The sequence below is a fragment of the Vidua chalybeata genome, chromosome 5 (genome assembly GCF_026979565.1).
Source record: "Vidua chalybeata isolate OUT-0048 chromosome 5, bVidCha1 merged haplotype, whole genome shotgun sequence".
Taxonomy (NCBI): Eukaryota; Metazoa; Chordata; class Aves; order Passeriformes; family Viduidae; genus Vidua; species Vidua chalybeata.
This window is the reverse complement of record NC_071534.1, coordinates 14,855,626-14,872,707: the sequence shown is the minus strand read 5'-3', so window position 1 is coordinate 14,872,707 and position 17,082 is coordinate 14,855,626. Positions and strand designations below refer to the sequence as shown.

Here is a 17,082-nt window from a genome sequence, read left to right as displayed (position 1 = left end):
ATTAGGTTCTGAAGGATGAGCCACAGAGTTCCAGGGGAATAAAACCAGTCAGGACACTAGGGAAAAAAAGACCTGAATTTCTTTATGGTTATAATTGGTTTTTTAGAGTGGTTTGGAAACCATTTAAAAGTTGGTATTATCCCATTTGGTAGTGGAACCATAGGAATGTGACATTGTGTGATGATAAAATATATACAGTAATTTCATATGATAGACAGGACCTTGACTTTCTCTGCTAGCTCTGCTGTATAGTAGCTGTATGATGCCAGAATTCACAGGGAATGAAGCAAACATCACTGCCAAGAAGCAAGGAGCTTTGCCTAGGGCGTTGAAAATTTTTCATGGTTGCTGAAATGTACTTTTCAACTCTGAATGTCTGGCCAGGAGCTAAACCAGCCCTGTAGGTGCTCTGTGTTTTCACAGACTTTCACCCTCCACACAGAACTATAGGGCTGGCTCAGTCAGCTCATGATTATTTTGTAGGTAGCACATTCTGGTTCCGCACTGAGAGTTTTGGTGCCATTTGCTTCAGCACAGCCTTTCCTTTTTTTCTTTGCACATTAAGTAGAATCCTAAATGATGCTGAGATGGTAGATAAATGAGAATAATTCTAATTATCTCTGGGGTTTCAAAGTGGAAAATTAAATTGCAGTGGTAAATATTTGACTTCAGCACTTGCCTCTGGACCCTTTCACCCAGTCTGTTTAAAAGATTAACCTATGCTTCATATTTTCACTTCTCTCATTTAATGATGTTCTCAGTATCTTTAACTCAAAGAAAACCTTTGTCAAGCATAAATGGATCTCTCTGCTGGCTTAATTAGTTCAGCATATTAGCCAACAATTAATTCTAACTCCATCATTATTCTTTTAAAGAATCTTCCTTCTCTGATTTCACTGAAATGGACTGGAAACAAATGACTGTTCCATTACAGTGTGTCTCAACTGAATAATAACATAAATAGCCTTCCTCTTTCATTCAAGGATCTGAAAATATTTTCCAAATGTTGATGCAGAAAACTTAAAATCCCTCACTGATGAGGGGATTACTGTTACCTTCAGATAAAGAAACTGAGGCATAGTACGGCTAATTACTAGGATTATTTTGTTAGATTGATGTCATCCAGAAAATGAATATATACTTTGGACAACAAAAAATTGTGAATTGGAGCTGTAGTGGAATTTAAAAACCAGTCACATGCAATTGGATAGATCTGTGTGAAATTACTGATTTCCATATCATAAAATTAATTTAACCAGAAATAATTTCAAGTTACTATATATTTGTAGGCATGAGAAATCCTGTGAATGCCTTGAATATAGAACATCTTTCAAGGCACCAATATAACTTAAAACGATATTGAAACAGTATTTGAAAACTGAAATATTCTAAAATCCATTCAGACCTTTCACTGTTAAGCTCCGTGTTCAAATTCAATTTGGGCTCCAGCATGTTCTTGATGATACAATTTTTAATTACAGGGCCAGAAGCTGTTTTTTTTTCCTCAGCATTTTTGCTTCATTCTGTTCACATAACAGAAAATACTGAAAGAATTTAAAAACCCCAAACACCTCTTTTTACTATAAGTCTTTCTTGTCCCTCACCCAAGGGGATGCACTGAAGATAAAATGTCATTCTTTTCAGAATCTTTCAATTTCTCCCCAAAGTGTGCTCTCCCTCTCTTTTTTTTTTTTTTCTCTCTCTCTCTCCTTGCCCCATCCCTCCATTTTTTAGATAGAGAAGCACTATCCATCCCTTCCACAGATGGAGAATGGAGAAATAGTTCAGTTAAATTTTGAAAAGAATTGGTAAACATGCCAGGGGTTCAAAGCAGTCAATAGCTGTCAATAGTAGCTCTTTGGCATTGTTGTATGGGGCAGATCACAGAGAAGAACTTCCGACAGCAGGAAGATCTTCCCTTGCAAAGTGAAATCCTCATTCTTCCTCTTCCTTTTTAATTTTGGAGACAGTGACACAGACAAGTATTCTATGCAAATCTAATTCAGCATGGTGCTGACACAAATCTATTCTGATTTCACATATTGAAGGTTTTAGTCTCCATTTACTGCTAAGGACAAAAACCCCACCCAACTACTGCAATACATAACCAAGAAACAATTTGCTTTGTAATTGCTTTTATACTTTTTTTTTCTGTCTGATTACTGGAGACATTCAGATATGAGCTTCCCTCCATACAAGCAGTTTTTAACTAAAGAGTTTAATTATGCTAAATATGCTAAAAGAAAAATGTTTTCTCCAATGTTTCTTCTGAAACCTGCATTGAATATTTTATCTTGTGTTCATGAGAATAAAATCTGCTGCCATGGATACAACATTTTGATGTTATTATTTCACTGTGCTGTGTTAAAGGATAATATTTCTATTTAAAACAAAAATTTTAGAAAATATATATTATAGGAAAGTAAGTATAGTAATGTATTTTAAATGAATAGGTAAGGGCTTTTATTTAATATTTCTGTTTCAAGTATAGGAAATATAACAAGGTCCAGACAGGCAGCACTGAAAAAACACCTTGTCTGTAATAGAACCTCACTTCCATTTTCACCTGATGCTATAACCAGTTTTGGAAATATTAATTAAGCTGCATAAAAGTCCTGTGATAATCCTCAAGGTGACCCCAGACAAAAAAGGTAGGTTTTTAGTTTTTTACAAAGCACAACAAAAGACAGAACACCTTGTTTGTTTGTTTTTAAAAGTTGCAATTTCATACTTCTTCCTTGTAAAAGAAAAATGAGTAATGTCAACTTTTATTTTTCTGCTTTTTGAAAAACTACAGAATAATAAATTCTTTTCATGAAAGAATAATGCTAAGTGTCTCCTCCAAACTGGCTGTTAGGCAGTCGAGTTAAATAATCAAACTAACTCAGTTTTAAAATTGTCTTGCAAAAATAACTGCCCTATCCATTACTCACTTTTTCCTTTCTTTACATCATTGTATCATCATTATCCTTCTAATTTTCCTACTACCTACAGCATTCTAGAAAAGTGTACACAAAATAAAAAACAGCACAACTTTTAAACAGCTACACATGACGCAAATACATCCAGTGTTCTTTCTTTTATAGGAACAAAGAGAAATAGGAGAGAACTTTTTTCCCTTTCTTCCTGCACTGATCACATTTAGGATACTCATTATTCAGAATCTTACCTCTCTCTCCCTCTTCCTCCCTAAAAGAAACTCAACAAAGTAATATTTTTCTGAAAAGCACAAGCCAAGGTAAATGTGCAATTTCCAAATAACTAAAAAAAGTTTATTGTTTTATCACTGGGCTACAGTACAGAGAATGCCTGACTGAAGTGAAAGGGACTGGCATTTTTCACAGGAAATGAGCCCAGGAATGGTAACCACTAATGCTGAATTTTCCTGGAAATACAAAACCATAACTAGTTATAGGACAAGTCTCACAGGATTGCTGCCCAAATGTCCTGGGGTTTTTTTGCTGTTTGTTGCAAACAAATCAATACAAGTAACAAAGGAGTGCCTGGCTTTGGGATGTGAGCAAAACCAAAGGGCCATGGCCTCTCCCTGGTCTGCTAATTCACTTGTTCATGTCAGATTCTCCATCTCAATCGCTGGAGCATTTCAGATGCTCCACCCACTGAGATGGAGAATATGCTCAAGCATATTGCCTCAGGTGGCTGTTGTTAGGACTCATTTGTATTTCTTGAGTACTTCAAAATAATATTTACAGCAACATTCGCAAAGGTTCCCTTAGCTTTTTAGAATTATATAAAAAATATTCTGCATTGTACCATTTTATTCTTTGTACTGTCTTGTTAGAGGGGGAGTTGTTTATTTGTTGGGGGGGTTTTGTTTGGTTTTTAAAAAAACCTTTCAAATTATGAAGACATCTGAATGATCACTTGCACCCTCAACAACCTGAAATGCTAGTTTCCAAACAGATGAATAAAAGAACAAGCTCAGTGATCATTTTAGCCCCACCAAAAATTCTTGACTTCAGAAATAATACCAACTTTTGATAACTGCAAAAGCAATTTAAAAATTGCTGATGAGAATACAACTTCAGGGGGAAAAGGAATATCTATTAGCAGGAACTATAAGGCTACAAACCTATTCAGCTTTTCTAAACAATAAGAAATTGCTTAGTGAGTGCTAGAGAATTCTCTTATAAAGAAACTACTTAAAAATATTAAATTCCTAAAAATTATTTTTATTTTAAAAACTACTATTGCTTAAATAATTGGAAACAGCCCAAAAGTGAAAATTATAAAACATAACAGGAGCCAAATCCTGGTGTGATTAATGAAGTTGTTATATTAACACTGGAACTTAAGTCTAAGTCTTTAGCATTCAGCTAGTAACTGAATTGCAAAACAACATTTAGTGAAGCAGAGAAATGATCCAATTGAAAAGACTTCCTTCAGTTATTATACATCCATGTGCAAGATCAAATATATCTTTCAAATTTGTTATTGATTGCAAAGTAACATCAAATGGTATCTGAAAAAAAAAAATACAATGTAAATGAATGACTTTATTAAGCTTAGAGATACCAAAAAAAGTACATATATACCAATACACAAATATATACCAATACATACATATATATACACCAATATACATACACATATATACCAATAGTTTTATATAAAGCCAGAATTCTGAACTACAACCAATGAGTAAGTTAGAAATATTTATTGCCTTGGTATAAATTTGCGATTAATGACATCTCTTGCAGGAAACTAGTAAAACAGAATTCAAGGGAGGAAACCTTTATGAACAGTCTTGTTCACAAAGTTTATCATGATCATTTGTAGGTAAAATGAAGAGCGGTAAGTATAGTTAGTAATTTGGAAGGCTTTTCCTAAGATGAGAAATTGAAGGAATTGAGCTAACAGTAAAAGGTGAAAAGGGCAATCATAAACTGGTTTGAGTGTCCATTGAACACAGAGAACTTTTTAACTGATTTAGGTATCAGCAAAAAACAATTGAAGACAGAGATGATTGGAATAAGTTACACAGGGAGGTTAATTTTTAATGCAATTATTTTATTTATAAATTTACTTCTAACATTTAAGATTGGAGCTTCCAAACACTATACTTTATCTCCCTCAAGGACATAGCTACTCATTAAACAGCATTAAAAACAAGCAGGCTGATCATTTTTTATTCTTAAAAAATGAAGAGTCAAATCATTTAAAATGAATAATTCAATGAAAATACACTTTCTCAATTTATAAATATAATTCAGGGCTGAATCAAAAGCACTGTAGGGCATGCAGAGAGAAAAAACAGAATCAAAGAAGAGAAAGTGGAAACATGACAGAAGAGTGACAGCTCAGACAAAGAGAAACAAAGACCACAAATTAGAACTGACTTTGCCCAATTAATTCACTAGAAGATGAGCAACAGAAAAGTGTTTGGTAGGGGAAAATGTTGAAAAACTACATATAAGAAATGTATCTGCTGCCTTCTCCTGCATGCTTGAAAACAATGGCAATGTACTATTCTGTGGTGTACATAGTCCCTCCTTGAGCTTTCTGTCTCTGGCTGAGACAGGGTAATGCACACATACAACTTATGTGAAAGTTTGGAAATGCTACTTTGAAATATGCTATAGATAAGGAAGTGCTAAGCACCCTACAAGTTCTATTGGCTTCAGAGAAGAAGAAAGATACTCAGCATCTTGAAGGTTTAGGCTTCAGCTGCTCAACCAAAACTTCCATATCTCAAAGCATCTTAGTTTAAAGTTTGTATTTGAAACTTCTTGATGAAAAGTTCTGTGATGTTCCACCTGGTTGTGGAATTTAGAGAGAATAAAATAGCTCAAGAAACATATTCTTAATAGAAGAACGCCACTAAATCTGCTCCCTCACTTCCATCATAGATCCACAAATATAAGCAGGCAAAGTGAAAGGAATTCACAAGAATTTAAATAGTTCCAGAAGTTTTCTTTCATGATTCTGTGGAAGTTTGTATCTTTCCCTAGGAATCTATCAAATCTTGCTATCATGGAAGATACTACATTGGGACTCTGAAAAGTGCAGCTTTGCAGAAGGGATGTGGGTGTATTCTGATGCATTGATAAAGCCAGATTGTGTAATATAAAGGCCTGGGTGTCATTTGAGAGAGAACTTCAGGATGGATAATGAGGGGTGGCAAGAATGGTGCAATGTGTATCAAAGGGAAGTGTGTACTCTCAGGTACCAGGCTGCAGGATGCACAGGACAGATTCTCACTGCTGTAACAGGCACTATTCTCTCTCAGGTGGGTCAGATTCTGTTCTGGTAGGAAGAGCTCTCTGACTGGAAGAGTACAGTGGATGCCTTTTCCATTATCATTGCATTGTGAACAATTACTGGCAAGATATTTGAGGATCAATTGAGGGAGTGATATGTTACAGTGGATTGCAGAATCTTCTGTGGACTCCCTTGAGCCCTGGCAGCTGTGGTCCTTTCCTGATGTCCCCAAGGTGGCTGAGAACACTGAAAGCACTGCTCCCCACCATGGGCCAGTTCCCACAGTCTCCTCTGGGATACTGACTGCACTGGGTAACATCACGAAAAAGATGCTTTGTCCAGCAGCATGGACAAAAAAGTGGCATGCTATCTCTCAAAACATGTCATGGGCAAGGCAGAGAAAGCTAAAGAAAATGGAATAATCAAGCCTGAGTAACTGCAAAAACACAAGAATGGAAAGAAATTGCATTTGGCGATTCCATCATGGAAATTCACTGGAGTCTGTGCAAACAATGAGAGAGTGGTGGATAATCTGTATTAACCATTATGAGCAAAAATCCCCTTTTAATACATTTTTGCATGTATGAAAAGTTGATTCTAATGAACAGTGAAGATATTCGCAGTTTGTAATCATGCACATTTGTATTTTATTTGTAAAGATGATAAAATAAAACCAAAACAAAATAAGGAAAAAATGGGAAGATGCTTAGTGGTATAATCCATGTTTCAGTTTAATTGAATGATTGTTTTATTTTAGAAAACAGATTTTTACTCTTAATCAGAAGAACATACCTCAGTTAATGGAGAGGACAGGGCTGGAACAACAGACAGCAGTGCTTTGACTTCAGATAAACACCTTTTAATAATTTCCTAATGGTATAAAACAAGAAAATATTTGTACTATCTGTGTACTACAAACATATGCTGTACTATCAGTCTCCTCCGATAAGCTAACAGATGGCTCAGCCTTCGAAAATTTTTCAGAATATTCAAATTTTAGGTTATTCTAATTGAATTCACAGCAAAGTAAACCTTAGCTGACGAATATAAATTTTCTGCAACACAAATAGTAGTGTTTCCTGTACAAACACAATGCCCAAATCTTGCAATTTCTACTGAGGCAAAATTGCTCCTGGTTCAGGTTTTAAATCCTGTGACTGAGCACACTTTTGCTATGTGTTTACTGAAGATATGATAAACAAACACCCTGACAAGATGATATTTATACATGTATAATGCATAGCATGTTAATCTTATTAGTATTCTAAGCATTTTTTTACCAATTACTGACATATATTAATGAAATTTTGAGCAAACACCTTCAGGTAATCAGAAACACCCACTAAAGGACAGCTCTGTCTACCCTCCTGAACACAGTGATTGGCCAAAATATCATTTGTTCTCCAAGATGGTCAAAATACAGCCTCGTAATAATGGCACAGTGCACAATTGTCACTGTTTCACAGCATCCATCAGACAAAATGACAGCCTCTACATCATTAATCATTTCACATAATAGATATAAAGCGAATCCTGTCACATGATAAATGTCTCCCACTTTGAAAATAAACGTCTATTTTGCCTTGGCATTTATCAAGCAGCACTTATGCTGTGGCAACTTTCTATTCCAGTGACATTATCTCAAACAGAGCACATGGAAAATTCTGAAACTACCTTTTGTGTGTGTGTAAGTGGGGAGAGTATTTGCTTGTGGACCATATTCAGCCTTGCTAATTAAAAAAAAAAGAGGATGGCATAGAGAAAATGAAAATAAATTCCGTGCCAATTTTAGTCATCTCTCAATAATGTTATTAGAAGGTTCTTATTTCAGAAACCACCACTGCCCATTTTCCATTGAAGATGTGTAACTGATGTTTAAAAAGCACTTCTGGGTTGATCACCATGCTAATTTAACACACTGCCAAGGATTTTCAGATGTAGATTACTATAAATTAGGTATCAGTTTCCAATCTCTGTACCTGAAGAGGTAGCCTTTATTTTCAGAAGAAGGTTGAAAATGCCTGGGTTTTTTATCTCAAGTGACAAGCAATATATAAGGAAAAGTTAAATATTAAATAAAGAGTGAAATAAAGTATTTCAAGTTCTCTTTAAAGAGATGAGGGAAGCTTAACACTTGCCTTTATGTCTGCCTTCCAAGTTACCCATCATTTATTTCCCCAAAACAGACATCTTAAAACAAGTCAAACGTATATAAGAGCCAAACTGTCCCCACTTACTTCTGTTTTATCATCAAGATGCACTTTCACATCACTTCTTTTGGGTTTATTTGAAGGACTTATTTTCAAAGTTTTATTTTGCACAAGAAAACTTGTAGGTACTGAAGTTGAAAAGCTCTTAGAACCTTGCATCAATATTTCAACTTGCTCCTTCAGATCAGACAATTTCTCCCTTAAAGAAATAATTCTAAAAGAAGACAAAGTTTTTTATTATTACTGTTATAAAACAACAATATTTGTTGCTTCCAGTTTCTAATTAAGGTGATCTAGCTTCTATTACATATTGATTAGGTTCTACATTTTCTTTCATTTCAAGATTGATCTCATAATTTTACAAAAATATGTTTTCCATTTAATAAGGTGGATATATAGAACGCATTAGATTTTTACATAAAAAATGGGAAGTATTATTTTAGGAATGCCTCTCTAAGAAACAGCTTTTTCATCCAACCAGCACAAGGGTGGCAAATCCTGCCCTTTATTTTTTCCCTTCCACCCAGTAAGCAGTTCCAAAATTTTAAGACTAGATGAATGACAAGAAAGAAATAATGAAAAATGCCATAGGATGTAAAATTAAGGGCAGAGTCTGGTGCTACAACTGAGAAAAATTCTTGCATTCTCAGAGTTGTAATATGGGATGGAGAAAGTAGATGATGCACTCAGAGAATGGAAATAACTGCTGGGAGTGCTTCTTAGATCTGCTACATTGCTATGTCAGTGTAATATAATTAGCATATGTTACTTGGTTCTTTAAGAATCAAAACTAAAATGCTAATAAATGCATTGAAAAAAGCAACTGTTTGGATGGGTTTAACACATGTATGACATCTTACCATTTTTACAGTGAAAAATCTTTGAAAAGCAAAAATGAATGCTTTTAAAGATTTACAGCTCTTTGATATTTTGTACTTTATTTTCTCTCATCCTAAATGGCTGATTGATCTTTAATACAGCATGAAATAACAGGACAGAGTCAGTGATTATTTACCTAGCCAATGGAATCCACAAGCAGCCTGAAAACACAGACGTTGACCTGATGTCACTAATCTTGAGAGGGTTTGTATTATAAGCATAAAGCAACAAAACCTATAAAAGAGATGGGATGGGTAAACTGTAATGCAGTAGACCTGAGCTATTTCAGTGATACAAGAGTACAATAAATATCAAATACTGATAGTGTACTGATGAAGCTTTAGATAACTGACCTTCAAAAAAGAGAGGAGTGTGACTTCATATGAATTTGTACTATACCCAGTTTTTATAAGTTTTAAATTAATTTAATTAATTAAATTGGATATTATTACTATGGGTTTGAAAATTAGATATACCCTATGGTGTCACTATCAAAATCCCAGCGTTGTCCTGATCCTGGTCAATCGTATGCATGGCTGTCATCATGCTAGGTTTAAATCCATTAAGTGTGCATAACTCACCAATCTAAAAAAGCTATACCATTATAAGAAAATTAAGTAGAATGTTCTCATCTTTCACTGCAAGAATTTAGTAGTGCAATTGAAAATATGCTTCCTAATGGTAGCTGAATGTGTTGACTATGTAGAAAATGTCAAATATATGGCATTCATGCATTATTTAGTTTTAGGAGTTGTCCCTGGTCCTCTACTGATCTGTATGGCCATGCTAAAGTAACCTGCAAAGCCACATTAAAAGCTACATTATTTACATTATCTTCACAGGGCTTCTATCAGTTTCCTAATAAAGATAAATGGGTCTAATAGAAATTTAGAAACAGATCTTCTATGCAAAAAAGTTTAAGATCATGGATTTTTATTGCTGTAGCAGAAATTTTACCTACGCATTGTTCCCTTGTGTAAAGATAAAACAAATTCCATGTCATAGCTTCTCACATTCCTGCAATCCTCTCATTTCTTTCATCTTTCATGTTCAGTCTGATCTTTTAGGAAAATGAGGCTTACAAATCCCATTTTCCTTGTATATGTGTATCTTTGCTTTTCCAAGAGTTTCCCACCAAACTATTATTCAAATGTATCAGTCAGGTCTACCCAAACTTAGAATGGACATCAGGAATCTACAACAGGCATGAATACAGTATAGCCTAGAAGCCCTATATGGGAAAAAAGGTGGGTTTTTTTGACCTGCCAACAAAAATCTGTCAGGGCATTCTGTTTTTTTAAAGAGCAGGTTTTCAGCAGACTAAATAAATTCTTCTTATCACCATAATTCTATTAAAAAGCTGGTAACTCATAACACAAATATTCACTGGAAATGAGACTTAATTTGCTCCACTACCTAAGGAACTGCTTTGCTCTAGTTATACCTTAGTTTCTGTATCATTTGATGGCTTTGCCACAGAAGGAATATACCATTGAATGTTAATTTCCTTATCTGGAGCACTTGCTGCCCTACTCTCAGTCTTCTCATCTTCTGCAATGATAGAAACTGGAGAAGGCATTCTCACATGTGACATTACTGATGTAGTTTCAGAAACATCAAGAGACATCTGAAACACAAAATAAACGTTAAGTTTTCAGTAAATCATAATATTTAATAGTATTTAAATTATATAATTTAAATAAATTTTAAGTTTAAACTATATGTTCTGTAGTGAAACAGGAAAAATCTGTTCTAATCTAGTGTCTACTGGAATTGGTATGACTTTCATTCTAGAATAAATATATTTTTATTTAGGTAAATGGGTAGTTTTTAAAAGTGTCCTTTTTACCAAGTTAAGACTTTTCAGTGTTTATGTGATGACACGTTTCTAAAGGTAACACAAAGGATCTGTAGGTTGACTTAGAGACACGCACAGTCACAAAGATTGTTGCCTTTGACTTAAAATCATTATGGCATTATGGGTTTGGCTCAAATCTATTATTTGGTACACTGATAATACAAAATTTAGTGATTAAAAGTAATTTGTCAAATATACATATTGATAATTAAAATAGGATTCTGAATGTTAGAATAATGCTTTATTTATGTTTACCTATCTGTTTTCTCAGCTGCGCAACTAACAAAGGGTGACACCTGCTGAAAATTCAATCACTTAATTTGTGAGGATTTGTTGTATTTTATAAAATACATATGGAACATTAGCAGGGCATTCATCAAATAGGTACTGTTGGCTGTCATTCACCAGGGAATTAATGCAGGAACACTGTCAGCCAACATTCATGTATGAACAAAACCTTTTCATAAAATTGTGAAATATTTGATATAAAGGCTGAACAGTAACACACCATCTCTATTTTTTAAAGTATTACACGGATCTGCAAAGAACACTGGCCAAACAGTCACATTTTCAGGGAATGTAGAGGCTATTTGAAAAGGTTCCAATGTCTCCATCATTGGTTCCAAAATGTGGACACTGGAAACAGCTCCCTGGGAAGTCAGTTCTTTTCAAATTTTGAATGTTCATTACTGAAAAAATGGAGAATTTTACCTACTTTCTCTATAGAAAATTCAGTGTCTGACAACTTCAGGGCAGTAAATCCAAGTGAGCAAAAGATGGATTTTCCACAATAATCTATTCTTATGCCAGTTAGCTGTTAACTAAGCCAGTTACCATCCCACATGAAACTTTAGTAGAAGTGAAGGTAACAATGAATCCAGGCATGTGGAAGTCAAAAATTTGAGTACATGGATGTACCTTCAGTGGCCATAACCCATGGTAAGCCACGAGGTGTGCATGGAGGACCCACCCACTACAGCCCTCTTCTAATTCAGTAATGAATCACCCACTGTCCTGCTAGCATGAACTGTGAACAAAACTAGGAGAAAACACATATATGGACATGTGAAGAACCTAATTCATTCTGTGCCCCTGAACTAGAGCTCTTAAAATTCCGTATTATGCTATATATTTCTTTCTAAAATGCTTGTTATGGGGTTTGGGTTTTTTTTTTTCACTGAACTGCATCCTTTGGGTTTCTATTCATATTGAATCTTTTTGAAGAAGGACATTACAACTGCTGTTGTCAAACTGGTAGGTTGCTGAATGACATACATAAATGTTTGTCTATTCAACTTTCTTAAAAGCCTGAAAAAAAAAAACTGTCTTAGTCAAGTATTTCCAGATCTACTTACTATCATGGAGCAGAATAGAAAGCAAGCATGAAAAACGTAACAGGGCTCAGAATTTTAGTTATAGACCTAATGTAATTTGGATTCTTTGGTCAGCAGACCTGAAAAAGCCTTCAAGAATCAAAAATAGAGTACAGAGATAGATATAAGCAAAACAACTTCGTACATAAAAATCATTCTTTCAGAAAGTATGTCTATTTGTACTGTTAAAACTCAAAGTAATAAATTACAGTTACATTTTTTTAAATAACTTCTATAACCTTTTGGATAGTTAAAGCTTTTAAAAATGTTGTGATAAAAATCAATGAGTCTTAGAATTAAAAAAAGTAAGAGCTTTATGCTTGTTAGCTGTCTACAACAGTGAAGTTAACACATGATTATGCAGCTTGCACCCATCATGAACATGACAGTGAGCTCTGAAGCTTATTATTCTAGGATACTGTAATACTAATTATGTCAAAAAAAGGGCAGACATAGTAAAATAATTTTTGATATATGATGGCTGTTATAAATGTCACATACCATATATTTACAATTTATTCAGTGGCACAGTCAGCTCTTTGTTAGGAAATGAGTAATGATATGCTGTCCAACACTGCAGAAAGTTCTCCAACTCTAGACAAGCTACTTTCAAAGAAGTATTTTTATTCATTTTTATAACATACTAAGTTCTCCCTCCTCAAGGCTCCCCTGTCTCTATTTAATACTGAATATAATAACTAAAAAATAAGCCGCAGAGACTGATCTTTCATTTTAATTTTTAGTATTAGGATAATTATTAATGTGAAAAATGGGATTGAGAAACTTTGAAGACAATTATTTTTACAGTGGGTCTTCAAGACAAATTTCATTCAATGTTCAAAACATGTGCCATGGTCAAGTGTAGAGTCCAGAATTCTAATCAAGATTTATCTGAGTAATATATTCTGAGCTGACTACATTTGAAAGCTCAAATAGGCTGCTTACGAGCTAGAGATCTAAAAAAGATCCTCTGGATATAATTTCATTCTTCTATAATGCTCCCAGAAATATTACCATTGGAATTACCAAGAATCTGAATGAAATACCAGTATAATACTTTTGAAACATTAGAGAGAACATAAGTACCTCAGAAGAATCAGTTGCATTACTGAGTGGCATTTCTGCATCACATAGTTCTTCTGGAAAATTCTCAAGACAACACAATGAATATTCAAACAAATTCTTTTCAAGGAAGGAATGCATTTCTGCTATGCGTAGAACAATTCCTGTGTCAGAAATCAAACCAAGGTGTCCATCTCTGGCAGAAAGTGATCCAGGTCCTGAGTTAGGGGCAGTTTTTAAAAGAGATTTTTAAAATTACATCATTATTTGCCTTTAAAATGTCAAGTTACTACATCTACGCTATATTAATAAATTTTGAAAACATAATAAAATATGTAAATAGATTCAACATCAAATAAATGCATTTCCAACAATTATACTGATTGCCCTTAAATATTACTAGCTTATGCTATTTGTATTTTTTCACCAGTGATCAGATAATGAAATAAACTCTCTCCAGACATTATAAAGTAGCATCAAATGGGAAGTGTAATTTTGAGGTGCAGGCACTTAAATTCAGAGTGTAAGCACCAGTATGTTCATTAGATGCCTAAGCACCCACTAGAATAAACATATATTTATTCAACACAGTTAAAATAAGCTTTAAGAGCTCTTAAGACACCAGTTTAGACAGCTAGGAGCTGATCAGCTGAGTTTCCCCCTAGGCTCCCCAACAGGTAACTAAAGCTGAGATTTACATGCACATTTTGACACCTAACTGTAGATACCTTCCTTAAAGTTCAGTGGCAAGGCAGATTACTTTTATTTGATGCTGCAGGGAGAAAACACAGCCCTCTCTGGAATTGTTATTTTCAGAGGTGCTAGGTTTCTCTCTAAACAGCACCTATATGTACATTGTAGTTTTGTTCTCATCTATTGGGTCATCCCTTGTATATCCAAAAGCTGGCCATCACATGTAGGTATTAAGGCCTTGCAATTAATGGATTCTTACTCTGTTTGAAAGGTCCTATCTATTACCGTGTTCTGTTTGCAGTGAAAGGAAGCAAGCAAATCACATCTGGGGTTTTAGTGAAAACACATTCAATTATGCTCAGCCTTCCCGTTTACCCTACAATCAGGTCTCCAAAACAGAAACTCAAACTGAACAGATTTATTTATGATGTGACTTAAGCTTGATTTTTCTAGAACTAAAAATAAATATAGATTAGAATTTTTTAGAAATGCTTCAGATGTAGTAATAACAATTAAGTTTTGAGGGAGGCCTTCCTGGTATTGTGGAAGCTTATGAATAACTATGAAGAAAGGTAGCAATATCTTCACTTGCAGCATGCATAAATCTGTATTTCCATTAAGGTTTTTTTGCATTTATACAATTTAAACAAACTAAAAATTTGGCTATTTCAGATGATAACCTTTAAATCTGACACTCTTTGCCCTCAAGAACAGTATCTCATCTACAGCAGTTTTCTAGAAGGGAATAAAAATACATACCAGGTAGGTTTGTGTTATAAATTCTTTTTAAATGATTGTAGTAGCGAATCATGTGAATCCATGTTACTGTATCTTTCTTCTGGCTGGCCTTGGTGACAAGACTTTCTGTTCCTTCACTTTCACTCTGACAGTCTGCTGTGATTTGTTTGTTTTCAGCAGAAGATACTTCAGGAGTTTCAGAGACAACACTGTATCCATCTGCTATCCAATAAGAGTTCAAGAACACACATGAAGTGGTTGGAATTCAAAAGCTATTTCTCCATCTTGTTAGAACTGACTAATCTGAAACTACAAGTATAACTTGTGAAACTGCTTATGTTTTTCAAACAAGGAAAACTATTTCTATTTGTTTTAATATGAGCTGAAATAGTAAATAGCCTTAAAATTAGTTGAAAATTGTTTCTCAGATCATGGGCAGGAATCTTACTAATCCTTGGAAGAAATTCAAAAGGAGTAGAGAACAAGGTGCATTCTCTCTCTCTGAATTTGAATATAAAACCATTATTTCTACACTAGATATTTACTAAATGGAAACAACACAAGGAGTCATCAGTCATAACTGAGACTGTTATAACTGAGTCATCACTGAGTCCAGTTACATTGACCCAAACTCAGAAGAGTTAGGTACTCTGAAGTATTCATTGTTAGTTTTAATCCTTCATCCCTTTCAGATATTAAGCACATTTTCAATGAAACATACTCTTAACTATGAAATAAAACAAAAGATAATATTTCCTTTTGTCCTGCCTAAAAGTTGTAGTTATACAGAAAGAGGAAAAGATTACCAGTACAGATATCACTACATCACTGCTTACATTCAATACTGGTTTTCACTGTATTAGTACATGGCTCTTTCAAAAGCACAATTCTTGAGCTCTGTTTCTCACACCAAATCGAAAAAATGTGATATCATAGTGATTCCTAACAGTAAACTTTCAGAAAATAATTATGAGTGCTTCTAAAAAATCTGAATGTCTCTATTATTCCTGACATTTCACTGTCAATGCCAAAATGGCCATATTGTCTTATAGATGAAAACTTAAATATGTGTTTTACTAGGAGTTTTACAGAAAATATTTAGTGTGCTATGCTGAGAATTTACATTTCAATTTACATTTTTGTATTTTGGCCTACTATTTCTTTTCTACATTTTCTATTCTTCTTTGTACTGGCTAACAGAACTATCAGGAGAAACACTTGTTGCATTTGCTAAGAGAAAAAAATTATCTGTAATTATAAGCAAATGGAGCTAGTACAAAACAATCAGATGGAAAATCTTAGCATACAACACTTGTTTTCATAAACCAATCAAAACACATATGTTTAAACACTGTACAGGATGCAGACATGGCTCAGCTTTGCCAGCACCTATCAAGCAGAGCAATTCAGTCTTTGTCAGTCACTTGGGATAATTGAAATTAAGTCACTGAACCAAAATTTTATCACAAAATTAATGGCTCCTATTTTAAAAATAAACATGAATATTTTGTCTTAGTGTTTATATAACATCTAGCAGTCATTATCTCAGAATTCCTAGTTTCATTGCTGGGGTTTTTTTAAGATCAAAAAATTCCATTTCCTCAACTCCTTTAGCTGAAAAATAAATGCAGAATTTAGAAATAAACCAGGCAAAGTTCTACCAAGCTAGTGAAAGCATATCTAAATAATAATCCATTGGATTGGAAAGACAGTGAAAATTTTCTTCTACTGACTTTGACTTTTAGAATACAGTACACAGGCAGGAAACTTTGCAAGAGTTTGAGTTTCTTAGTTTTGGTGGGTTTTGTTGTTTGTGGTTTTGTTTTTATTTCATTGGTTGGGTTGGGTTTTTTGGGGGATGATGCAGAAAGAAAAGCTATTCAACACCAACATCACTTTGCAAAATCAAGAGTAAAACTGAAACTCTCCAAGGGAAAGCTAATATATCTAGGCAAAAACATCAGTTATAAGTCAATGTTTGGGAAAAAACAAAAAGCAGTGATGACTGATAAGGAGGCTAATATCTACTTTATATGTCTGGGGAAGT

At 34.2% G+C, this 17,082-nt stretch overlaps 1 protein-coding gene across 3 annotated transcripts in view; it reads right to left on the bottom strand.

Annotated features, from left to right (window-relative positions):
* Positions 1-4,172: 4,172 nt before the first annotated feature.
* The window catches only part of CFAP54 (cilia and flagella associated protein 54), a 101,956-nt gene continuing 89,046 nt past the window's right edge, over positions 4,173-17,082 (bottom strand). For 2 of the 3 annotated variants that reach the window (XM_053943715.1, XM_053943714.1), the window contains 7 exons: positions 15,057-15,257; positions 13,629-13,822; positions 10,756-10,938; positions 9,448-9,545; positions 8,460-8,646; positions 7,015-7,092; positions 4,173-4,483 (listed from right to left, as the gene is read on the bottom strand). In XM_053943715.1, coding sequence (XP_053799690.1) covers positions 4,364-4,483; positions 7,015-7,092; positions 8,460-8,646; positions 9,448-9,545; positions 10,756-10,938; positions 13,629-13,822; positions 15,057-15,257 — 1,061 coding nt within the window. In that variant the 3' untranslated portion in view covers positions 4,173-4,363. The remainder of the gene's footprint in view (positions 4,484-7,014; positions 7,093-8,459; positions 8,647-9,447; positions 9,546-10,755; positions 10,939-13,628; positions 13,823-15,056; positions 15,258-17,082) is intronic. The other variant, XM_053943713.1, reaches the window with a different exon arrangement.